This window comes from Impatiens glandulifera, chromosome 3, assembly GCF_907164915.1.
Source record: "Impatiens glandulifera chromosome 3, dImpGla2.1, whole genome shotgun sequence".
In the NCBI taxonomy this organism is placed as follows: domain Eukaryota; kingdom Viridiplantae; phylum Streptophyta; class Magnoliopsida; order Ericales; family Balsaminaceae; genus Impatiens; species Impatiens glandulifera.
Window position 1 is genome coordinate 5,070,492 of NC_061864.1, and position 24,331 is coordinate 5,094,822.

The 24,331-nt window shown below is 29.9% G+C and overlaps 6 protein-coding genes across 6 annotated transcripts; 3 read left to right on the plus strand and 3 right to left on the minus strand.

Annotated features, from left to right (window-relative positions):
- The first annotated feature begins 2,335 nt into the window (after positions 1–2,335).
- On the plus strand, positions 2,336–4,152 carry LOC124932142 (probable beta-1,3-galactosyltransferase 8). Its single transcript, XM_047472749.1, has 7 exons — positions 2,336–2,645; positions 2,713–2,759; positions 2,848–3,299; positions 3,426–3,513; positions 3,606–3,731; positions 3,818–3,927; positions 4,004–4,152. Exons 1-7 carry the CDS (start codon positions 2,352–2,354, stop codon positions 4,150–4,152), a joined length of 1,266 nt encoding a protein of 421 aa, XP_047328705.1. The 5' UTR covers positions 2,336–2,351.
- A 2,255-nt stretch (positions 4,153–6,407) lies between these two features.
- Positions 6,408–8,081, plus strand: LOC124928975 (reticuline oxidase-like). Its single transcript, XM_047469229.1, has one exon. The coding sequence runs from the start codon at positions 6,408–6,410 to the stop codon at positions 8,079–8,081; it is 1,674 nt and encodes a 557-aa protein (XP_047325185.1).
- A 5,854-nt stretch (positions 8,082–13,935) lies between these two features.
- Positions 13,936–14,334, plus strand: LOC124928977. Its single transcript, XM_047469231.1, has 2 exons — positions 13,936–14,048; positions 14,127–14,334. Exons 1-2 carry the CDS (start codon positions 13,936–13,938, stop codon positions 14,332–14,334), a joined length of 321 nt encoding a protein of 106 aa, XP_047325187.1.
- Positions 14,335–14,343: 9 nt separating this feature from the next.
- LOC124931474 lies at positions 14,344–15,351 on the minus strand. Its single transcript, XM_047471943.1, has 2 exons — positions 15,016–15,351; positions 14,344–14,717 (listed from the first exon to the last, which is right to left on the minus strand). Exons 1-2 carry the CDS (start codon positions 15,312–15,314, stop codon positions 14,513–14,515), a joined length of 504 nt encoding a protein of 167 aa, XP_047327899.1. The 5' UTR covers positions 15,315–15,351; the 3' UTR covers positions 14,344–14,512.
- Positions 15,352–16,786: 1,435 nt separating this feature from the next.
- LOC124932748 lies at positions 16,787–17,565 on the minus strand. The gene is made up of 2 exons (XM_047473427.1): positions 17,279–17,565; positions 16,787–17,146 (listed from the first exon to the last, which is right to left on the minus strand). Exons 1-2 carry the CDS (start codon positions 17,527–17,529, stop codon positions 16,915–16,917), a joined length of 483 nt encoding a protein of 160 aa, XP_047329383.1. The 5' UTR covers positions 17,530–17,565; the 3' UTR covers positions 16,787–16,914.
- Positions 17,566–22,326: 4,761 nt separating this feature from the next.
- On the minus strand, positions 22,327–23,636 carry LOC124932655 (WUSCHEL-related homeobox 4-like). The gene is made up of 3 exons (XM_047473318.1): positions 23,276–23,636; positions 22,875–23,192; positions 22,327–22,719 (listed from the first exon to the last, which is right to left on the minus strand). Exons 1-3 carry the CDS (start codon positions 23,567–23,569, stop codon positions 22,528–22,530), a joined length of 804 nt encoding a protein of 267 aa, XP_047329274.1. The 5' UTR covers positions 23,570–23,636; the 3' UTR covers positions 22,327–22,527.
- Between the last annotated feature and the right edge of the window lie 695 nt (positions 23,637–24,331).

Consider the following 24,331-nt stretch of genomic DNA (forward strand, 5'->3'; position numbering starts at 1 on the left):
GACTAGAGAGAGATATGATAATATATATATATATTTTCTCTCACACACAGTGAGAGAGTGAGTGACTAGGTGTGACTGCTGTTCTGCACATGGTTGTCTAGCCTATAGCAGCTTTGCTACATGTTTCTTGTGGGCCCCACTAATATTACTTATGCCATGTTTGGTTTCGTCTTTACTGCATTCCTGCATGCTGTGCCAGCCAGGCAGACCATTATGCACTCTCTAGTTTTGTTTTCTGTTTATTTCTCCTTTATAATTCAATTCATTTAGAAATTAGGCATTTACTATTCCTACTTTTACAAAAGTATCAACATTTTACTCTATTTTTTTTTTTATTTATAAAAAATTATATATTTTTTTTCATAAAAAACCCTGTTTGATGTAAAGAAATAGCTAATTATTTAATTATTCTTAAACAATAGTACAATAAACTAATAATAAAATTATAAAACATTAAAAAAAAATTGACCGGGAGAGAATTTGAATAAGAAATGAGAAAAGAAAATTATTTAATAAAAAAAATAAAATAACCTTTTTTCTTACTCTTTTTATTTTTTTTAAGAAATTTTGTCATGTCAATCTCTTCCCAAATTATCCCTCCTTATATTTATTTGATGAGATATTTTGTATATTTAAAATAATAATTTGATTCATAATTTTTTTAAATATTTGAATTTTTGGATAAAATCAAGAGAGAATGATTTTTAATTATATATATATTTTTTAAAATAAAATTTCTTATATCAAGTTACTATATTTTAATTATCAAATTACTTAATTCATCAATTATAATATCAAAATATTTTTACTAAATTTTAGAATAAATAAAAATATTTTAATAATTTATCATACAAAAATCCCAAATAATTAGGATTTTTAAAATAAATCCTAAAACACCCCCTCACATTCTTTTCATTTATCCTCTCATCAATAATATCACACAATTTATCAACTTAAATATTAAAATATATTATATTTTTATCAAACAAAAAATCATTTCTCTATTATATATTAATATTTTGTTACCAAATAAACTAACTTTTCAAAAAAAAAATTTATACCAAACCAATTTAATAAAATAAACCAAAAAAACGCTTGTTTTTTTTTTTTATCAAATAAGTGTTTTAAGAAAAAACAATAAAAAATCTTAAAGAAATCCAGGATGAGATAAACTCTTTCATTTTCATTTAAGTTACTTGAAAGCTGGTAATAGGTATATTGAAAAAAGTTATAAAAAATGTCAATTTATTTTCATTAATTTCTGTGTTTTAACAATGAGTAATGAGACAAACAAATCAAATAAATATCTTAATTAATACAATTCATGAATGATTATTCCAAATATAAACTTAAACTTTAAACTGTAAGATATATATATATTGGGCTGGCTATAAATCCTTTTTGGGACAAAGGTTAGCCCTATAAGAAGGGTTTCAATAGCATGCTGACCCATGGGCTCAAAGCCCATAATGATGATCCAATCCCAGTACTCCTTTATTTATTTATTTATTTTTAATTTTTAAAATTATTGAAGAACACACAGCCAAGCACCGTTGGTGGGTTTGTTAAGCCATTCACTTCTCATGATCATTCAACTCCCCTTTCTTATTTAATCAAGGACGTCACAGCATCAACAATATTATCTAATTAAATTCACTTTAAACATCCAAACTCAAACTCGAATTTTTGGATCCGTCCCAATCCGTCAAGCTCCTCTTGTGTGCTTATACTCACCAGGTATTTATATATTATTAACTTAGTTAATTTCTAACAAACATCGTCAATTTTAAAACCTTTTTTTTGACCCATAACGCAGAATCCCGACTCTTCAGTTTTCTGAAATCCCGAAATATACTAAGTTTTTGAGGTCCCGATGATGATGGTGATGATCGATTCTCTATTTCTAATTTTTCATGTTTTTAAACGTAAATTTATTTTATTTTGTAGATAACTTATGACAAAAAAACATGTCATATATTATATTCTTTCAAGGGGTTTTCACCATTTTTTCTTTTCCTGCAATCTAACATTGTACATGATATTTATATTTTTGAACATTGCATGTTATAGTTTCTTAAATTGTTGCATTCGTCTTTACTTTTGATACAACTAATAGTAGTAACAATAATACTATACAAAGTATTTGGCCAAATGTTCAGATTCTTTTCTCTGCCTAATTAATTAAGGCTATATATCAATGTATTTAAATTAATTACTATTTTTTCTATCACGTGAAATGCTGGTCAGTACTAATAAATTTCTGATCACTTATAAAAACCAACTGATTTAATATTATTTCTTAATTTCTGCAAAATCAAATTTACTTGCATCTTAGAAATTGTGTTTGGATAATGAGGAAGAACAACAACAACAAGGGATTACTGATGATAGAAGATAGAACGCTGGCAGCCGGTTTGAAGCGTTTGGCGTCTTGTAGCTTGTGGCAGTTAGACAACAAGAAAATGCGAGTTAAGCAACTCCCCGGAATGATCATTCTCGTTCTTTGTATCGCAAGTTTCATGATCGGATCGCTCATTGGCGGCGGTAGAACGTGGACGCCAGTTCACTTGTCTCATGATCATCGTATGCTTAAAGAACTCCCCATACATGTCCATAACAAGAAATTTAATCAAGATACCAAACACGTAAGTAATTAAATTATTTTTGTCACAATTAATTATATATTGGAATTGATTTTAATTCATTCAACAGAAATTGGACGTTATAGGAGAAGTCAAAAAGACTCATGAAGCTATACAGTAAGTAAAAATACCATTTATTTTTACCTTGTTAAATAAATGGCATATTATTTGATTTAGCGACATTTATCTTTTCCTTTTCAATCAGAACACTTGATAAGACAATATCAAGCTTGGAGATGGAACTAGCGGTGGCCAGGACAAGTAAAAGCGGTATCGATCTTCCATTGGAGAAGCCTTCTAATCATAGTTTGCAAAAAGCTTTCGTTGTGATTGGAGTTAACACGGCATTCAGCAGCAAGAAAAGGAGAGATTCTCTTCGGCGAACATGGATGCCTAATGGAGAGAAGTTAAGGAAACTTGAGAAGGAGAAAGGGATAGTGATACGGTTCGTGATAGGGCATAGCGCAACTGCGGGGGGAGTGTTGGATAGAGCCATCGATAAAGAGGAAGCCGAGAACCAAGATTTCTTGAGGCTCGCACACGTTGAAGGCTATCACGAGTTATCTAGCAAAACACGCATCTATTTCTCTACTGCCTTTTCCATGTGGGACGCCGATTTCTACGTCAAAGTGGATGATGACATTCACCTTAACCTAGGTATTTACCATCGGCTAAGTTAACCCTAAACCAATATCTAACCTGATAAAACAAAAACCCTTTGGGGAATAAACCCTAATTATATGTATAAATGAGACATATCTAACAATATGTCGCCAAAATCAGGCATGCTGGTGACAACATTGGCTAAGCACCGGTCTAAGCCGAGGGTGTACATCGGTTGCATGAAGTCGGGTCCAGTTCTCTCCCAAAAGTGAGTTGCAAGCTATATGATTTATGGTTATGGACGTAATTCATTGTTAAAATATCAATTATCTAAAGATAACCTAATCATTATCTTTGTAGGGGAGTTAAGTACCACGAGCCCGAGTATTGGAAGTTTGGGGAAGAAGGGAACAAATATTTCCGACATGCGACGGGTCAAATCTATGCCATTTCCAAAGATCTTGCAGCCTATATCTCCATCAACTCGTAAGTATAGTCTCTTTGCCATTGGATTTTGATCATATTGAATTAATAAGGAGATGGATTAAGAACATTATAATACTGTGTTGTAGGCCGATACTACATAGGTATGCAAACGAGGATGTATCTTTGGGTGCTTGGTTGATTGGATTAGAAGTTGTACATATTGATGAACGATCCATGTGTTGTGGATCTCCACCCGGTAATTTTATTCCCTCGGTAAAATTAAATTAGTGTGATCCATTTCATAAAATATATTATGTTTTGAATGGTTTTAGACTGCGAGTGGAAAGCGAAAGCAGGGAGTGTATGCGTGGCATCTTTCGATTGGATATGCAGCGGAATATGCAAGTCGGTTGATAGAATCAAACAGGTGCATAGTGCCTGTGGGGAAGGCGACGAAGCTGTGTGGAACGTTGAACTCTGAATTGCAACATTTCGATGAAATCGGTCATACTATTGTCACAACATCATGATTGTTTAAACAATAAAAATAGCGGCACCATATTTGTGTTGCCAATTTTTGTGACATTAAGTATCTTTAATTAATTTGATCTATTTTGGAAAATAGAAAAATTTAGTCAAGAAAAATATAGGAGAATTATGTTAAATAATTCTCAATAACATATTTGGAAACATGCTAAAAAATCATCAATAATTAACAAATTTATTTTATTTGGTGGAGTATGAATAATTTAATTTTTGTTAGTTGATTTAACGACGCTTTAAAACACATTACCATCGCTTTTTTGCACCGCCAATAATTTTACCGGAATTATCAAGTATCGTCAGTAACAAAACATAGCGACGTTTATCTCTGTCAAAAGATTCAATTAAATGTAAGCGCCGCCTTTCTCCATTTGGCAGCTTCTTTTAGTATTTTAGCGACCTCTAAGTAATTTATATTTTAAAATTTTTATACCATTAAATATTTCACAATTTTTAAATAAACACTAAATTTTATCAATTTCAATTGTACTAGTAGTTGATCATTTGATCGGGTATGAAGACTCGTCGGATTCATGATTATTAAAATATAAGTTACTTTTGATTTATCTAAACTAATTAGTTTAAGATGAGATGGTCATGATTATTAATGTTAATGTTAATTAATATATAATAACTAAATGCTTACAACAAGAAGACATCTGCTTGGGGACAAGATTAATTACAACTCGATCTCTATGCTAATTACTATTTTATTTATGATTCAGAATTCTTTTGTCAGCTAACTGTTGGAAGTAGTACAATATATTATAATATACAATCATAAAGTTGCTTCCATGAATCTATAGTTTAATTAAATTTTTTATTTAATGCAATGTTTTATTATTAAGTTTATGTCCAGTTAGTTTTCAATTTGGATTGGAAGAAGAGAAAGACCTTTGATATTTTGTAACTCTTGACAAACTTGAGAATCATATTAATAATGCAAGTGGACATTTTCAGAAAGAAAACAAATTTGGCACTCTAATGTATATATATATATATATATATATATATTTTTTTTTTTCTTCTTAAAATATATGTTTTATTTTTTATTAGGATAATTTAAATGAAAAAGAGGTATAATAGACAATACGATTTAAGATAAAAACATTTTAAGTTGAAGAGACTATAATCAGAAGAAGATAATGTTAATTTCTTAAATAAAAATAAAAAATCAATATAATTCTGTCTATCTGAATTCAAAAGATAGAATAAAGACTATATATTGAGATCAAAATATGGAATAATGAGAATGGGTGACAAATAGGACGAATGTTTGGGCGGCTTGTTTGATTTATTTATTTATTATATAACTAGAAAATTTTGTACAAAATAAATTAACACTAGCCATACATTTATATGCTTGTATTTTTTTTTATATATAAAAATTTAATTAAAATAATTAATGGTAAGATATTAATTTATTTGAATAATAAACTACAACAAACAAGGCTATATTATTGATCAAACTTGAGTCATTACTTAGGTTTGGGAATATCAGAGCTCAAACTTTTTGTCTTAATTTGTTATAAAAGAAAATTGATCTATCCAACTATTTATTTATATAGCTTATTTTAAATCATTACTTAAATTTCCATTTATGCTTGGAAAAGGGTATATAATAATTTATTAAATTGAAATAAAAATATCACACTTCTTGCCAATTTAAAACATTTTTTTCTAAAAGTAGATGGGGTATATTTTTTTTGGGTGAAACGACAACTTTTTATTCATTTTAATTTAAGCTACCATTCTATGTTGGGTGAAATGTAATTTATATATATAAGAACGGACTAATTGATGACTATTATATATAATTTTTTCGAATAATGAAATGGACTGGTTTTCACTCTCCCAAATTGTATAAATATTTTAATATAGATAAAAGTATTATATATAATGTCTATTTTTAATGATCTTATTCAATTCATAGTTAATTATAACACTATAATTTTTTTTCTTATTTTTGAAATGGTTAATGAAAATTAAAGTTACATGAAAACAAAGAATAAAGAAAAAAAAAGTAAAGAAATTAAACTAAATGCTCAAGGCCGGCAAGCCAGCCGGCCAAGTGTTGCTATATATGTATAATATGCATATATATATTTGTAGCTTCCACTCTAGAGTAATTGATCATTAGCTATCTTCTTCTCGCTTTCTTTCAATAATTTAGGTCACCATTGAAAACGGATCATGTTGGATTTGGATCATCATCAGTTATCTTCAAGTACTTTGATCTTGGCCATCTTTTCCTTCTTCTTCTTCTCATTACATGGAAATGCTAAACAAATATATGTGGACTCATATGATGTCTTATCATCTTGTTTGATCGAAAACAATGTTCACAATTTCACGTTTTACCCTCGAAACGACAACGATTCATCCCCTTACTTCGGTCTTCTAAACTTCTCCATGCAAAATCTGCGGTTGGCCAACACGTCGAGCCCTAAACCCGAAGCCATCATTCTCCCCGGGACTAAACAAGAGCTCGCCAGCAGCGTGCTCTGCTGTCGGAAAACGTCGCTAGACATTCGGGTTAGATGCGGCGGGCACAGCTACGAGGGCACTTCCTTTCTGGTTGCTGGACCGACTTCTTTTGTCATCATCGACATGATGAATCTCGACCAAGTTCGAGTCGACTTGGAATCAGAGGTGGCGTGGGTGGAAGGCGGGGCTACGCTAGGCCAAACGTACTATGAGATAGCCGAGGCGAGTGGCGGGGCACGCGGATTCTCTGCAGGATCGTGCCCCACCGTAGGATCTAGCGGACACATTGCGGGTGGTGGATTCGGTTTGATGTCGAGGAAGTACGGTTTAGCAGCTGACAATATTGTCGACGCTATCTTAATCGACGCTGAGGGTCGGATTCTAGACAAGGACGAAATGGGGGAGGATGTTTTTTGGGCCATACGAGGAGGGGGCGGGGGTATATGGGGAATTGTCTATGCTTGGAAGATCCGATTGTTATCGGTACCTCGTACGGTGACGTCTTTTATAGTATCTAGGCCCGGAACACGAAGTCAAGTGGCATCGCTAGTCCACAAATGGCAATTTGTCGCGCCAAAATTAGACGACAAATTCTATTTATCATCGACTCTAGGTGCCGGGCTACCCGAAATGGGAGGAAATATCGGACTTTCGGCTACGTTTAAGGGATTCTATTTAGGGCCAAAGCAGGAAGCTTTCAAAATTATAAACTCGACTTTTCCAAAGTTAGGTTTGGTGCCGAAAGAGTGCGTGGAAATGAGTTGGATAGAGTCAATCCTTTTCTTCGGAGACCTCGAGAAAGGAGCATCGGTCGAAAGATTAAAAGATCGTTACTACAAAACAAAGACATACTTTAAGGCTAAATCGGACTATGTAAGAACGCCCATTCCATTTCGAGGGATGTTGGCTGCGCTAGACGTGTTGGAGAAAGAACCGAAAGGGTTAGTCATATTGGATCCTTATGGTGGTGCTATGGAAAAAATAAATGATAAATCCATTCCTTTTCCTCATAGACGAGGAAACCTTTACACAATTCAATATTTAGTTAATTGGGATGAAAGCAACGCTAACCAAGGACGCAACTTTGTTGATTGGATACGAGGTTTTTACGACTCCATGACACCCTATGTTTCACGGGGCCCACGTGCGGCCTATGTCAACTATATGGACTTTGACCTCGGGATAATGGATGGGAGCAAGGTGAATGATATCGAGTTGGCTAGGGTTTGGGGGGAGAAGTATTTCTTGCATAATTACGATAGATTGGTGAGTGCGAAGACGATAATAGACCCTCTTAATGTGTTTAGGCATCAACAAGGCATTCCTCCATTGGCCGAAATAGCATCGGAAGTTGTATTAAATGATTTTATGAACGCGTGATATCATAAGGAATATATCCATGATCATTTCTTAGGTTGCATTTAATTTTGTGTAACTCTATAGACAAACTTTTGTGGTTTATTCACTTTATTGGTGTAACTATTTATCTATTGGTTAATTTATTATTATAAACATCCAATGAGCCACTAAGCTACCAAATGTTTTCTTATGATGTTAGTAAACTAAGAATCCTCAAATGAACATAAAAATAATACACTAAATATGGGGAAATTAAAACTTTTTGTTTATAGAGAAGACCCACACAAGATTACATCTGCAATTTTGTACCGTTACCCATTTAATTTTTGTTGTGTCCTAATCTGTACATATTAAAGTGACATATGTGCTTTGTCCATAATGAAAATCAGACAAGTTAAAACATTAATAGCTTCATTTAAAAATGACCAAATAGTTTTTTGATATCAATTCACAAATATGTAGTAAAATACAAAATAAATGTATGAGGTACATTATTTTATTTGATGATGTGACACAATTAATTACACAAATTCACATGCTTTGTCACTAAATTATTGGTTGAATTTCTTATATTTATTAATTACCGTCGATATTTAGACCAAAACTATAATGGAAGAGGGCAACAACAAAAGTAAACCGTCGCTAAAGAGAGAAATAGCGACGGTTAAGTTATCCATTGAAAATAGCCAAAAAATAGAATAGTAATGTACAAATGAAATAATGACGAATGAAGCGTCACAAGTAAAATGGCGACGATTACTGCTAATCGTCGTTATTGGATTCTTTTTAATCGTGAATTCGAATTTGAATTCAACAACGTATATTGACCTGGCAAAAATTCCGATATTGTGACCTGAATTTGTCTCAAAAATTGGATATCTAAAATATCCAAATTGGTTGGTTTGAACCAGTGGATACTTGACACAACTTAAACTTGATTTTTTTTTATAACTGTACCATTTTTTTTACTTATTTAAATTAAGTATGATCGGTTAAATATATCATTTTTAGTAAATAAAAAAAAATAAAATAAGAAGATCTATATCTAAAATATTAACGTTATAGTATTATTAAAACACGACAAATAAGTGGTATACTAATAATCTTATGTTTAGGAATAATATAAAAAATAATATTTAAAATTTTGTGTTAAGTGCATCTTAATTATTTTTTTTTGGACAATTCAATAACTTGTAACATAATGAAATCAAACCTTTATTTGAAATTGTTGAATATAATGGATTTTTTACCTTTGAGCTATCTCAACATTTGTTCAGTTTTATTTCTCATCATATCTTTCTCAAGCGAAAAATCTTCATCACCTCGCCTTCAAATTTCTAAAATCCAAATGGATAGTTGGGCTTAAGTGAGCAAATTAAGTTTGCGGTTTGTTTCCCTTCAGAGTTGGAGGAATTGAAACTTAATTTAATTTTTAATGACCGTGTCCTGGTATCAATCGTTTCTGACCCAAAATTCAAAATAAATGGAAGTGTTGACCCATTTACCGTGCAGTATTTTGTGATTTATTAGGTTGTCGTATCTTTAGGTAAACTATAATTAACTATTAATATTTCTACAAATTTAATGATTTCGATAGTGATTCGACTTTCCTCATAGTTGAGAGTGTATGAAATTGATTATTACATAGATGCACGAATCTATATAAAGTTAATACTAGACTTAATTTCAGTCAAATAAATTACACCTATCAAGTTTTATGTATCACAGTTTTTTTACAACAATTATAACAGTGTATCAATGGACTGGTGCTTAGTAAGATAAATTATATTATATCTTTTTTGTTTAGAATTTTTTCCTCTAAAATAAAAATTACAAGCTCTGCCTAACTTTAATTTCTGACACCGGCTTCAACTCAAAGCAATTTCAAATGGAATCGAATCAGTGATCTTTTGATTTCTTAAGCCGAACTTCTTCCTTAATACTTTGGTATGTCTAACTTATGAATACAATAATGAATATGTTAACCTATCTATACACATATATATATACCTAATTGAGAGATTAACATAATGCTAACTTAGAAAAAATGAAGGCATACTTACCATACATATGCAATAAAAAAAAATACAACTATAAAGTAGGCATTCAGACCAAACTTGTAGTAGTTATCTTATTCTTATTTGAATTTCTATGACTAATTAATTGGATTGTTATTCTTTATGCATCTTATACTCTTATAAATAGGATTGGATACCTCCATTAACATTCATTTAAATTTAATAAAATTAAAACAACAAAATACTTTGTTTCTGACTATGACAGACACTCTTACAGAAATAAAGGAAATTCTGGAGAAGGTGGGAGTGAAATTTGAAAGGAATCCTTCAGAAGCAAAGTTGTTAGAGCTCGGTGTTACATCGTGGCCCATGTAGGTTTATCTCCCTTTGTTCTTGTCCTGTTTTTTTATTATATCAATACCTTAACTTCAAACATTTTGAATGAATTAGATATCGAGGGGACCCGAGCGAGAAGATCCCAGTGTACTTTGAAACAAAGGAGATAGTGTATTTTCTGGAGGGTAAAGGGACGGTTACATGTGAAGGGCTGGATGAAAGCTTCGAGATAGGGACTGGTATTCTGATTGAGTTTCCAAAAGGAATGAATATCACTTGGCATGTTACTGAAGCTTTCAAGAAGCATTATCACTATGAGAAAGAAGATGAGTAACAAAAACAGATGAAGAAATATTATAACAGTTTAAATTAAATAAAACAGATATGAGAGGATTTGTCTCCCACTCACAAACCCTATTTACATAATTTTTTTTCATGTATGATTTTCATAAACAGTCTTATTATGTCTTATTCAATAAGATTTGGTTATTCGAATTTGTAATGTTTGGCAATAGTCTCGGAAACTAGTTAACCACGTAAAAATAATACATTAATATGGGGAAATTAAAACTTTTTAGCTTATAACATTAATAGCAATCATGTCCCTTTAGCTATTTAATATTTTATCATCATTTTAATTTTTCTTGTGGCCTAATCTGCACATATGTGCTTTGTCCATTATAAAAACAAACAAGTAAAGACATGACTAGCTTCATTTAAAAATTTAAAAATAATTTGTAGATATAAATTCACATATATTTAGTAAAATATAAGAAAATTGATATATGAGACATTATTTTATATTATATGATATAGATCATATAATTGTACAAAAATAAAATGAAAGAGGAACACGGAACACCACAGTAATACCGTCGCTATTGCTAATTTTCTATCAATAAACGTTGAATCTGTCTTTACCCATTTCACTGGTATAAATGGTCCAATAGCGACGATCAAATTATCCGTCATTAATTGTCCAAAATAATAGAATGAGAGAAAAATAAAGAAGAATAAAGTATCATTAATCAAAATACCGTCGCTAAACGTCATTAGTGACACCAAGCTGGACACATAACTAGTCTTCCGACGTTTATTTTTGAGAATTAAAGGAAAACTTGCCTGACACCCACGGTTAACCCAGGACTTCTGGCTCACTTAAACGTATAGGAAAAAAGCTCATTTAAAATATATTTTTTTAAACTATATATATTAAAATAAATATATATACATATATATTTAAATATATCGATAATTTAATCATTATTTTTTAGTATGTTTATTTTTAAATTAAATTATTTTTCAACCACTTATCTTTAATTTGACTAATTTTGTGGTTTATAACTATCTCATTACTTTTATTTCTTTTTATTTTTTTCATATTTCATGAAATATTCATATTTGTTTTAGAGAGCCGATAAATACAGCACCCTTATACGGCACCCTGAGGTGGAAGCTTACGTGACTATCCACGTCATAAAAAAATTAAATTAATATCAAAATAGTCATATAGTTTCTCTCTATATATTAATTTATAATCTCCTTATATTACTTCATTACCATAAAAACAAATTAATATCAAAACAACTAAATTTGCCGACAACAACTAGCATTGCATAATTAACCAATCAAAAAATCATAGTTTAAATCTCTTGTACAAGTTATATGAATGCCTTACAACCTTGTAAAAAATTATATTTGTCTTTCACGATTGTTCCACAATAAATACATTGACACCTCAATCTTCATATCTGCAAGACATGAGAAATAAAGTTTAAACTCACTAAATGTGAAATGTAGGTCTTTTTGTTCAATAATTTGTAATAATCCCTAAACCCTAAACCCTAAATTCTAAAATTTAAACCCTAAATCTTAAACCATAAACCCGAACAACCTATTATATTTTGAGATAATATATTTTATCTCTTTTATATCATATAACTTAAAAAAATATATTATCATAACCTAAGGGAGAAAAAATATTATGGAATCCTAAATATTATCACAACCTAAATAAACTAAAGAAGACCCTGAAAATATATATTGAAAAAGATAAAAGAGAAAGAAAATATATTTTGAAATAAATAAAAGAGAGAAAATATATCTTTAAATAAATAAAAGAGAGAAAATATATTGAAATAAATACAAGAGAGAAAATTTTGCAAACTAAGTTGTGCTATATAAAGGTGCTATATATATCATTTCTTTTGTTTTATTTATATAAGAGGAGTGATAGAGGGAGGGAATTTAGTGAGGGAATTTTGTGAGGGAATGACGTGTCATCACCTTTATTGGTTGAAAAATGTAAAAGTAGGAGAAAAGAGAGAAATTATTTGATTTTTTCAGCGAATAAGATTATGGCACGTCATTCCCTCGCCTAATCATTTCTCTTTATATAATTAGCTTTCACTTATTTTAAATCAAATTATTTTAAATTTTCATCTTTCTTAACCTATTTTCTCTTTAACAACTGTTTCTCTTCGACCTTTCGATTAGTTTTATTTATCCTTATCCTTACAGTTAATTTTCATGGTTAATGAGATAAATCTTCAATCTAATATTAGTATTAAGTAAAATACAATTAATATTGAAGAATAATAACCTGTTTTAAAATTTATAAGAGTTGAAATTGATTTTAATACTTTTGAACAAGATCCCGCAATTTGAATTCCTATATGACAACGTCTCGTAAATGAACAAATTAAATTAGGCGAGCATATAATGAGTCTGTATCCTCCTAAGTTGGATGAGTATTCAAGAACTAAGTATGGATCACAAACCCATAATCTTAAATTTCAATACTTATGGTTTGAAAAGTTTGTTATTTAAATCGAATATTCTAATCACTTTTTAGATCTCGTATATTTATTTTATTTTAGTAGGCGTATTCGGTTCAATTAATATATTTAGCTCAATCATCTTTGATTCACCCAATGTTATGTTACTATTGAACTCTTTTTATTGGTTCTTGAATTTCAAATTCAACCACCATTTACTTTGAGTGATTTCTTAGGTTCTCAGAAATAAATATATATATTTATATATTGGTCAATATAATTAACCCTTTAATACATCAGGATTCCCGAGGCTCAATGAGTGCATTTCTTGTAAGCATCGAGATGGAAATGGAGGATTGACTGAAACATTATCGGCAGAAGCCTAATGGGCCGATGTCCGATGACATTTACCCGTGATATCTCTAATAACTTAAGAAAACAACCTACCTATACTCGCATATACCTAATTGCGAGAGTAACATAATGCTAACTTAGCAAATATGTTTCATAAAATGAAGGCGTACTTACCAGACATAAGAAATCGAAAAATACAACTATAAAGTAGGCGCATTCAGACCAAATTTGTAGTAGTTATCTTATTCTATTTGAATTTTTATGCCTAATTGGATTGCTATTCTTACATTCATCTTATTCTCCTTTAAATAGGATTGGATACTTCCATTAACATTCATTCAAATTTAAGAAAATCAAAACAGAGGCATAGAGAGAATCAATCAATACTATATGGCAGACAATCTTACAGATATGAAGGCAATTCTGGAGAAAGTGGGAGTAAAATTTGAAAGGAATCCTTCAGAAGCAAGGTTGTTAGAGCTCGGTGTTTCATCGTGGCCCATGTAGGTTTATTTCCTTCTGTTCTTGCCCTGTTTTTGATTATATCAATACCTTAACTTCAAACACTTTGATTGAATTAGATATGAAGCAGAGGCCGGCGAGAAGATCCCAGTGTGCTTTGAAATGAATGAGATAATGTATTTTCTGGAGGGTAAAGTGACTATTACATGTGAAGGGTTGGATGGAAGCTTCGAGATTGTGGCTGGTAATCTGATTGAGTTTCTAAAAGGAATGAATATCACTTGGCATGTTACCGAAGCTGTCAAGAAACGCTATCACAATGAGTAAGAAGAAGAGTAACAAAAACAGATGAAGATATATATATTATTATAGCAGTTTAAGTCTAAAACAAATAAAACAGATGAGAGGGTTTGTCTCTCACTCACAAACCCTATTTGCATCATAATCCTTTTCCATGTACGATTATTCATAACAGTCTTGTTATGCCATATTCAATAAGATTTGGTTATTCGAATTTGTAATGCTTGTCAACAGTCTCGGAAACCAGCCATCGACAGTTCATCCCCTTGGGGAACTCAACCAAATCGCCAGCAGCTATCTCTACAGCCTCATCCGATCCCTCGGGGTAGACCTTCACCTTCCCCTTGAGCAGATAGCATGTCTCTTTGCTGCTGTATGTCCATGGAAAATCACTTGGAGGGCATCCCCATCTGTCAAAAACCAATTCAAGAATATGACATATCCCAATTCAAGAAACCCCCAATGAATAATATGGATTCAGATAAGTTTGTATGATTTAGACACCATATCCTAACTAAACGGAAGAACAATAAGGATTTATGCCACTAAGTTGTTGTATAAATAAGATTTGAACCAAGCTACTACTACTACTACCCATAGAAATTAGAAACTAGTTGATCTAATACGACCACAATATAAGCAAAGTTTGAAAAACCCATATCATGTAATTAATTAAAGACCTAAAATTTGATAGGAAATGGAAAGTACTTGGGCCAGGTTCGGACTCCGAGTTGGGAGAGCTTTGATTCGGGAGGGTTGGTGTGGACCTTAACCCCAAGCTTTTCAATGGGTTGGTTCATACTTCCGGTTTCAGCTGCTTTCACCACAACCAACTGCTGCCGCCGCCGCTGCTGTCTTCTTGGGTGGATGAGAATGGAAGAAGATGTAGAGATTGAAAAAGGGTGTTTGGTAAAAGGCCTGGAGCTAGGGATGGGAACAGTTACCTTCTGATGCTGATTAATAAATTGAATTTGAATCCCAATTGCAAAGGTTGCAGTAGTCGCCATTGACAAAAGAAATAATTTCAAAACAATTGGCCCAGAACAGAAGAAATATATCCAGTGGACACACTTGTGGTCTATTTTATCTAGAGAAGAATAATACCATACATCTTATTATTATTATTTTATTTAATAATTTGAAATAAAATCTATTATAAATTAGAAAAAGTTAAAATTATTTTTTAAAATGATTTTATTTGCATTTATTATTATAATTAAAATATATATAAATTAAAATTATTAATCTTATTCAAGAAATAAAATCATAATTTTAAAATATTTTATTATTTATTATTTAATAATAAAATAATTAAGTTAAAATAAATATATATTTAAAACAAGAATTAGGTAGGATAAAATTGGACTCAACTCAGCCGAAATATGGGTATAAATAGTCACCGAAATATCCGATTCACCCATATGAACTCACTTGTGTTCACTAATTTATCCGATTCTCACAAAAAATTATAGGTGACAATTCGGGTCAATTTTAAGTTGACGAGTTTAAATTGACAGGTTAACAGGTTAAGCGATATTAATATTAATTTATCTGTCTAATAATTCATGTCAAAATAATTAAGTTAAAATATTAAATATATATATTTAAAACAAAAATTAGGTAGGATAAATTTTCACTAACTCATCCAAATATGGGTATAATAGTGATCCAAATTATTGGTCATGAACAGAGAGTATTCGAATCACTTCGTACCGACTCAGTCGTGTTCACTAATTGATCCGATTAGATAGTATATAAAAATTAGGGTGACAATTTGGGTCAGTTTCAGATAGTGAGTTTGGATGAATAGGTTTGTAGGTATTTAATAATTTGTGTCAAAATCTCTAACATGAACCTAGCCTATTTATTTGTGATTGATCTGAACACCACGATTTGATTGACCTAACTCAACTCAAATTCAACCCGATGTAACTAATTTACCCCTCCGTTTTAAATTAGAATAACACGCTAAATCAAAAATATGTTTACAAACAAAATTATAAAAGAAAATGAGTTAATGAGTAGGATAAAAAACACAAAATTAAACAAAAAAAAAAAAAGTTTATGAATCAGGTTAACCCGAACAACAAAGTATATTACCCTAACCTAATTTTTTCGGTGTTCAGTTCGTATTTTCGTGTCGGGTCCAAAATTACCGGTCCTAAAAAAAATATTTACAAATAAATAAGAATATATTAAAAAGAATGATTTTTTTTTAAGTTACAGAAATAAAATATTAAAAAATTATTTAAAAAAAAAAATGTCCAAGTTTTTTATTACGGATTTCAGGTACCAACGGACCGATAAATTTTGGTTCCTAATTTACTCAACCCAATCTAATCCAATCCAATCCAGATTTGTTACCTAAACTTTGTCAATTATTTGTAAGGTTTGATTCTCAGTTGTGATATATAGCTTCCTAAACTATAGCATCCATAATTCTTGATAAAACCCTAACGGATTCATGATCTAGTCAGTCAATCAATCAATTGAGCAAAGTTTGCATTTTTGATGATTATACATACAGTCTATTGTTAATTAATTAATTAATAAAGCAACTTTACCATTACTAGTACTACTACTACTATTGTTGTTATGCATAGATAATCAGTAGTCATCTTCTTCCTCGAGATGATAGTGCTTCTTGAGAGGTTCAATCATATGCCAAGTGATACTCATTCCTTTTGGAAACTCAATCAGATTACCAGCTCCTATCTCAAAGCAGCTGCTTCCATCATCCAGCCCATCATCAACTGAAACCCTAACTTTTCCTTCCAAAATATACATTTTCTCCTTCCTTTTGAAGCTCCATGGCATCTTCTTCGGCTCCGAGCTATATCTAATCAAACAGATCCAAAATCAACTGATTTGATAATCGTCTAAATTAGATCTGAGAGATTAACACAAATATAAACCTAGCTAGATAGCTACAGCAATGAAGGAGGAGAGGAGAGGAGAGATAAAAACCTACTTTGGCCACGATGAAACACCGAGCTCAGACAGCGTTGCTTCTGAAGGATTCCTTTCAATTTTCACTCCAAATTTCTCGAGAATCGCCTTCGGCTCTGTAACAACAACAACAATGTCTTCTTCTTTTTCCATAGTAGTGACCGTCGCCCTAATCTCAGAGGAGTTGTAGTACCAACCGATCAGAAAAACAACAGATGCAGAAATAAGAATCGGCAGCAGCACCAGGACAAACGCTCGACTTTTATAATTCATTATCGACTCAATTCCTAAACGCCTCTCTCTACCGCACCATTATTTCTCATTTTAACTCCTACAAAGAAGAAAACAATATATAAATTATTCTAAAGTAAAAATATTTTATTAAAATTATATTTATATTATTGTAAAAAAATATGTATTATTAATAATTAAATGTTTCATTGGATTACATGAATTCATGTGTTAAACATACAGTATATAATAGGATATTAGGATGCTACTAATAACAATAAAAATGTGAAATTCAATTGCATTATAAGTTATATATATAGAATCTTGCAATCCTAATGAAAAGATCGAGTCAAATATGTATAGATTGTATTAATTTTTTTGTTGTTAGATTAAAACATTATATATTAATTTTTTCAATTCAGAGATTCAATAGAGTATAAATATGTATCTCAAATAAATTCATTATATTATTTTTTAAATAATTTAAAAATTGCCTCTAAATTTATCTTCAAAACTTTATACAAAAGGGAGAGGATGTGGACTCGGGCCTTTTTTAAAAGACATGCTAATAGTTGGGCCTAAGAAGAAGAAGAAGAAGAAGATAAAAGAGTATAGGCCGAATAAATAAACTAAATTATGAATGGTCTGGCTTAAGATTCAGATGGATTAATTAATACATCTAAATGTATAATCAAACAAAATCTCAAAACGGTCAGTTGTAATTTATTGGTAAGTTAGACCAATCTGTTCAATCAATTTTATTTGTTTTTAAAAATTTAGTTTAAAACAATAGCATCAACTAAAAATAAATAAAACTGATTTCTATCTAATATTCGTCGAATATACGTGGTAGCTAAGTGGTCAGAGAACCTAATAACGAGTTCAATTTTCGATTGTGACCGAACACGTTTTAGCATATAAAAATTATTGGTCTTCGGTTTGGCCAATTCAATTCAATTTTTGTAATGTCTAGTCACAACAAATTTTGTGGTGTTGACATCCTATTGTCGCGTTCTTTGAAATGAGTCTAATAATAATGATATATTTTCACTTTGAATGGTTTCTTATTTTTATTTTTTTTGGATTGCCATCAAGATGCTTACAACCATGAGAAAAAATTGAGTTTATACAATGTATTGTCTATTGTTAAATATTGTTATAAATATATCACATTTTCAATTAATTATATATGTATATGTTAAACAGTATTATAAATATTTGATTTCCAAGTGTAACCCTTTAAGTTGAATTTGGTGTTTGTGTTAACTTTTTAAATGAAAAAAAATATATAAATTATTTATTTAATAAACTAATTTGCTATAAAAAAATGGTAAACAATAATAATAATATATATATATATATATATATATATATTAAAAGTTGGAATAACAATATAAAATAGAAAGTATACAATGTAATCGATTGTATTGGTGGAAAATTAATTCAAGTAGAACCGACTTCTAGAGTGATTTCTAAGAGATCAAACATAATAAGTACGATTGACATTAAAAAAAAATTAATAAAAAAAAAATAGTAACGGGGCATTTGAACTAGGTGACTTTGGTCCGCATGTGGCGGGACCTCGCAAGGGAGACATGGTTATGGCACGCATCTCTGATATATGTAGTACCTAAAGCTAGCAGCTTTCATTCTTCAAGTGGGGAAAAGTAAGGTCATGTTCAAACTCTAAAATTGCACCAGGACTCAATCAGATTTATCATGTCTATAACCAATATATATAATGATAGAAAAAACTTATCAATGTTATCAATATATTGAGAATTAATTTAAAATGTCTCACTTCTTTATTTATATATTACCAAATTCAACATCAATAATTTTCAAAAAATCTCAATTAAATGCCTTCAAAACAAAAAATACAATTTTATTGATGTTATATATATTATCACAATATAAATTAAACACCAGCCTTAGAGGATTAATTAATGTTATTGATAACCAAAACAAAATTCAAATTTATAATGTTATATTATCATTAACAAACCAAATTAGATTACCTCTTATATGATTTGGTTCTAAGAGGTATATTGGAAAATATATCAATTTTTATCTTTTTTTTATTGTAAATGTTTTTGTTATTGCGCTTAAATAACACATTATTTTTAACAAATAAATTAATTATTTCTGATATAAATATGAAATTGAAAATACAAATTTAAACCGAAGTTATACATTTTAAATTGTAGCTAACATTAATAAAAAAAAATGTCAATACCATATCCGATCTCCTATAGTTATATATAAAACCTTTTCTATACCTCTTAAAATTTATTTCCCAAATATATATACTATTTTATTAATATTATTACATATAGCTTCTTCTTATTTAATAAATTAAATGTATAATTAAATTTATTTTCAATATTATAAAATAATTAAATATAAATACTTTTCATATTTTAATTTCATTATCAAAATAATTATATTTATAAAATTAATGGTATTTTTATTAGAGGAATGATACATATCTCTACCGAGAGACGGGGAGAGCGATGGTCTACGTGCCAACATGTGGAATTAATAAATAAATAAAAATATAATAATAATTAAGACAAGCTTGTAGAATATTCTCTCTCTTCTTATTAAATAATTTCTCTCTCTTTCTTTACAAATTAATTTATCTCATTTTATCCCTATTCTCACGAATATTATTTTACTAATTTCTTTGATATTTATTATCTCTCATTTAAGGTTAAAATAACTCAATAATTTGCAACAAACTCTCACATTAAATATTTTAATAATATGTTTAAATAAACTCTAAACCTTAAACCCTAAACACTAAAATTAATTTATTTCTTTTATTTTTATTTTATTTTCATGACTTTTCAATTCCTTTATTTATCAAATATTTTTTATTTATTCTTTAGGGCCTCTTTTTTCGTTTTTTTATTATTTTTTTCTATTATTGACTTATTAATATTTTTTCACGATTAATTTTTTTTAAGCTGTATTATATGATAGAAATTATTTAATAAAAAGAGAAAAAATAATTAATAAGAGGAGAGAGAAAATAATTAATAAGAGGAAAGATAATATTCTACGCTGGATCATTCGCTGTCCCAAGTCGCGCTCTATATCATTTTTCTTTTTATTAAGAAGAATGATACATATCTCTACTTGGGGAACATGGTCTAAGTGGCCCAGGAATTAATTAATAAATAAAAATATAATAATAATTAAGACACGTTTCATGACAGTTAGAATATACTATCTCCTCTTATTAATTAATTTATATCTCCTCTTATTAATTAATTTATCTATCCTTTTATTAAATAATTTTTCTCTCTATCTTTACAAATTAATTTATTCTATTTATCCATATTCTAACTATTATTATTTTACTCATTTCTTTCAACAATTTATAACAAACTCTCACATTAAATATTTTAATAATATGTTTAAATAAAACATAAACTTAAACCTTAAACTCTAAAACATAAAACATAAAGCTTAAACCCTAAACCCTAAACAACCGGTTTAAGATTTAGGTTTAGAGTTTAGAATTTAGTGTTTAAATAAATTAATTAGCTAGAGATGAGAGAGATAAATTAATTAATGAGAAAGAGAGATAAATTAATTTTATTTTTTAATTTCACTCTGTTGCCACGTAGGCATCGTTGGGGGCATTCCCTTTCCAAGTATCATTTTTCAAATAGCTTCTTATTATTTAATAAATTAAATGTATAATTAAATTTATTTTCAATATTATAACATAATTAAATATAAACACTTTTCATATTTTAATTTCATTATCAAAATAACTATATTTATAAAATTAATGGTATTTTTATTAATTATTATCATTTTTACATAATTTAATTAAATTATATTATTTATTATATATATATATATATATTATAGAATCAGCTAATTATATAACATTTAAACTAAATAAAATAAATTCACATAAAATATATGTTATAATTATTTTTTTATATATGAATCAAAAGCTCACTAGCTATATATAGATGTTAAACATAATAATTAAAAATATAATGGTACAAAATCTGTAAATTATTGCATCTCTCCATTCCTTTAATACTTTGATTCGATAATTCTTTGAGGCATATTTTGATGCGATGGGTGCAAGATTTGAAGCAAGACTTATTGCATATATATGTTCACTTTGTAGTGATAATAACACATGCATCCGGTCCCATTATTAATAAATTATTTTTATTTGAAAAAAAAAAGTCTTCATCTGGTATTCGTTTTAACTTGAATGGCGGGCTGTCTTAGATTTTAGTAGGATCCCTATCTATTTTATATGTGTGTGAAAGGTAGAATCTTTTTTGTTTTCTTCTTGCTTCCATTTCTGTAGTATATATGCCCTCTATCTAGCTCCAACAATTCATCAAATGTATATATCCTTTTAAATAAGTCATTTTACAAAAAAAATAAAAATGATTCACCTCCTCAAATCAACATCCATCAGCATTTTAAAATAAATTCAAATTTATTTAAATAAAGTTTCACCAAACAAGCTTTATATAATAATATTATATTATTAATGGGAAGAAGAGATCAGAAATGGATACTGATGCTTTGACTTTAATGTATTTTTCTAAAGAATGCTTGGACTTCAGTGTCCTTCTTAGCTTTCTTAACCTAAAGCATCTCATTTTAATTTAGTTAATAAATAATATTGACAAAGTTGAATTGATTCTTACTATAAAAAAAAATAACAATTTTGATATTATATATCATGGTCAAAGTTATATATATATAATTTTAGAGGATGGTGGGTACACTTTCAACATTTAACATTTTTAAGAAAAACCGAAAGATACGTTAGTGTAGAGAATAAATGTTGAAATAATATTAATTATTATTGTAAACAAGTTGTGAATTAGGGAATATAAGAAGGATGAGTGGACAAAGATACATGTTGTCTTTCTTCTTTCCCGAACCACAAATGGAAAAATACTTAGAGAGATAGAGAAGAAGATTTACTACATTAATTAATAATTAAGATATGAGAATGAAAAAAGACAGCTTAATTAGGTACGTACATACTCATGACATCATGCATCTTCTTCCTTCAGGGTGTAATGGGAAAAGCTCCAAAGTAGTCTTTCCTCCATGATCATTCTTCATCTGATCTTCTTCCTCCTCCAAAACCTGATCAAATGGCCAGGAACTGCATTTTCTGATCTTATTATATGGACTATCTGATTCTCTTTCTACAAGATGATCATGATCAACTAACTGCATGGAAATTATAAACACACACATATATATATATATATATATATATATATATATATATATATATATATATATATATATATATGATCAGAATCAAAACAATGAATCCAACAACATGTTATATATGGTACAAGCTAACTAGGGTTAGGGCGTACCCTTGCAATATTAATAACAGTGGACGGAAGAGGAGAAGGAGTGGGAGGGCTGTGGCTGAGTACTGTTAAGCAGCTGTTTCGCTTCTGTTTCTGTCTTTCCCGAGCCTTATGATTTTGAAACCAGTAAAAGACATTCTTCCCTTCAATCTTCCCATACTTTCCAAGTTGAACAGTTATCTGTTCGATTTGCTGCGCATTTGGTGTTCGCATTCCACCTTTATAAAGCATTTCTAGTATCCCGATTTGCTCTTGTGTCGGATTCCACCTCGATGTCGACGTCCCTGCTCCTTGAACCACCGTGGATGACGTCGTCTCCATCTATATACATGCATACATACATAGATGATCAGTCTCATTCCCCCCATTCCCATATATATATATTAATTAATTAATTAAGGTACCTGAGCAGAGGGTTGTCTAATAATTCTGTGGACATGGTCAGATATTGCAGCTGTGTTTCTGGGGGAGCTGTCGGGGAGTTTAATGAAGCTTTTGAGGTCGGGTGGGGGATCATATTCGTACTCGTCATTGTCTTGTAGCTTCTTGGGGGCGAGGGGACGTAAACGTTTGCAGCCAAGAGAGAGATTAGAGGAAGAAGAGGAGGAGGAGGAGTGAATTGAATCATGGTTCAAGAGGCTGCCACGTGAGAAGAAAGGATGAATCTTCATAGTTAATCTTGTTCTTGTTGATCCCATATATATATATATGAAGATCTTATAATTATTTGATGATAGGGAGTGGCTTGATGAGCAATTATATATATAACTTAGAATTAATTATAAGCAATGAAGAATGAAAGATGCGAGTGGTATATAAAAGAAAAGAAAAAGATGATCAGTACTGATCATGAGAGGAGAGAGTGAGTGTGTGTGTGTGTGTGGGGAAAATGAGAATGAATTAATGATAAAAATGATGAGGTGGTGGTGCCAAGAAGAACCAAGACCAAATCATGAGGTTATGTTGACTTTAGATTTAACCATTTTTTTTATAAATAAAAAAATTGTGATTTATTTCAAATGAATGCATATAGAGATCGAATAATTGGAGAGAGAATTAGCTAGCTAGGGTTAGGGAAAGAAAAAGATTGGGGGAGGTGGGTGTTGTTGTTTTGAAGTTTGAATTATGATGAGTGAAATGCGTGTGCATTGGCCGGTCTAATCGGGATTGTTATTTTCTTGCTTTCATCATAAGGTGTCCAAAATGCTTTTCGGTGCTTTCATTTAAAAATAAAAAAGATATATAGCATCCAATCCCGAGACTAATTGTAAATGCCAACTCTTTTTGGATTTTCAAGATACGAAAATATACACTAATATTAAATAATAATGCCGTCTTTTATTTAGTATTTATTCAAAGTTAAAACTGCAGACACCAAATCTACTATATATATATATATATATATATATATAAATATAGAAAACCTTTTTATATATCTCGTCTTTGGGAACTGTTTGCTA

Excerpts from the sequence above, each read along its gene's own strand:
- LOC124932142 (XM_047472749.1), top strand. The coding sequence starts at position 2,352 with ATGAGGAAGAACAACAACAACAAGGGATTACTGATGATAGAAGATAGA. Across the intron at positions 3,300-3,425 it reads TGACATTCACCTTAACCTAG|GCATGCTGGTGACAACATTG; the intron begins GTATTTACCATC and ends CGCCAAAATCAG. Across the intron at positions 3,732-3,817 it reads GCCTATATCTCCATCAACTC|GCCGATACTACATAGGTATG; the intron begins GTAAGTATAGTC and ends ACTGTGTTGTAG.
- LOC124928975 (XM_047469229.1), top strand. The coding sequence starts at position 6,408 with ATGTTGGATTTGGATCATCATCAGTTATCTTCAAGTACTTTGATCTTG.
- LOC124928977 (XM_047469231.1), top strand. The coding sequence starts at position 13,936 with ATGGCAGACAATCTTACAGATATGAAGGCAATTCTGGAGAAAGTGGGA. Across the intron at positions 14,049-14,126 it reads GGTGTTTCATCGTGGCCCAT|ATATGAAGCAGAGGCCGGCG; the intron begins GTAGGTTTATTT and ends TGATTGAATTAG.
- LOC124931474 (XM_047471943.1), bottom strand. The coding sequence starts at position 15,314 with ATGGCGACTACTGCAACCTTTGCAATTGGGATTCAAATTCAATTTATT. Across the intron at positions 14,718-15,015 it reads GGAGTCCGAACCTGGCCCAA|ATGGGGATGCCCTCCAAGTG; the intron begins GTACTTTCCATT and ends GGTTTTTGACAG.
- LOC124932748 (XM_047473427.1), bottom strand. The coding sequence starts at position 17,529 with ATGAATTATAAAAGTCGAGCGTTTGTCCTGGTGCTGCTGCCGATTCTT. Across the intron at positions 17,147-17,278 it reads GGTGTTTCATCGTGGCCAAA|ATATAGCTCGGAGCCGAAGA; the intron begins GTAGGTTTTTAT and ends CTGTTTGATTAG.
- LOC124932655 (XM_047473318.1), bottom strand. The coding sequence starts at position 23,569 with ATGGGATCAACAAGAACAAGATTAACTATGAAGATTCATCCTTTCTTC. Across the intron at positions 23,193-23,275 it reads TTAGACAACCCTCTGCTCAG|ATGGAGACGACGTCATCCAC; the intron begins GTACCTTAATTA and ends GCATGTATATAG. Across the intron at positions 22,720-22,874 it reads CTGTTATTAATATTGCAAGG|TTAGTTGATCATGATCATCT; the intron begins GTACGCCCTAAC and ends ATTTCCATGCAG.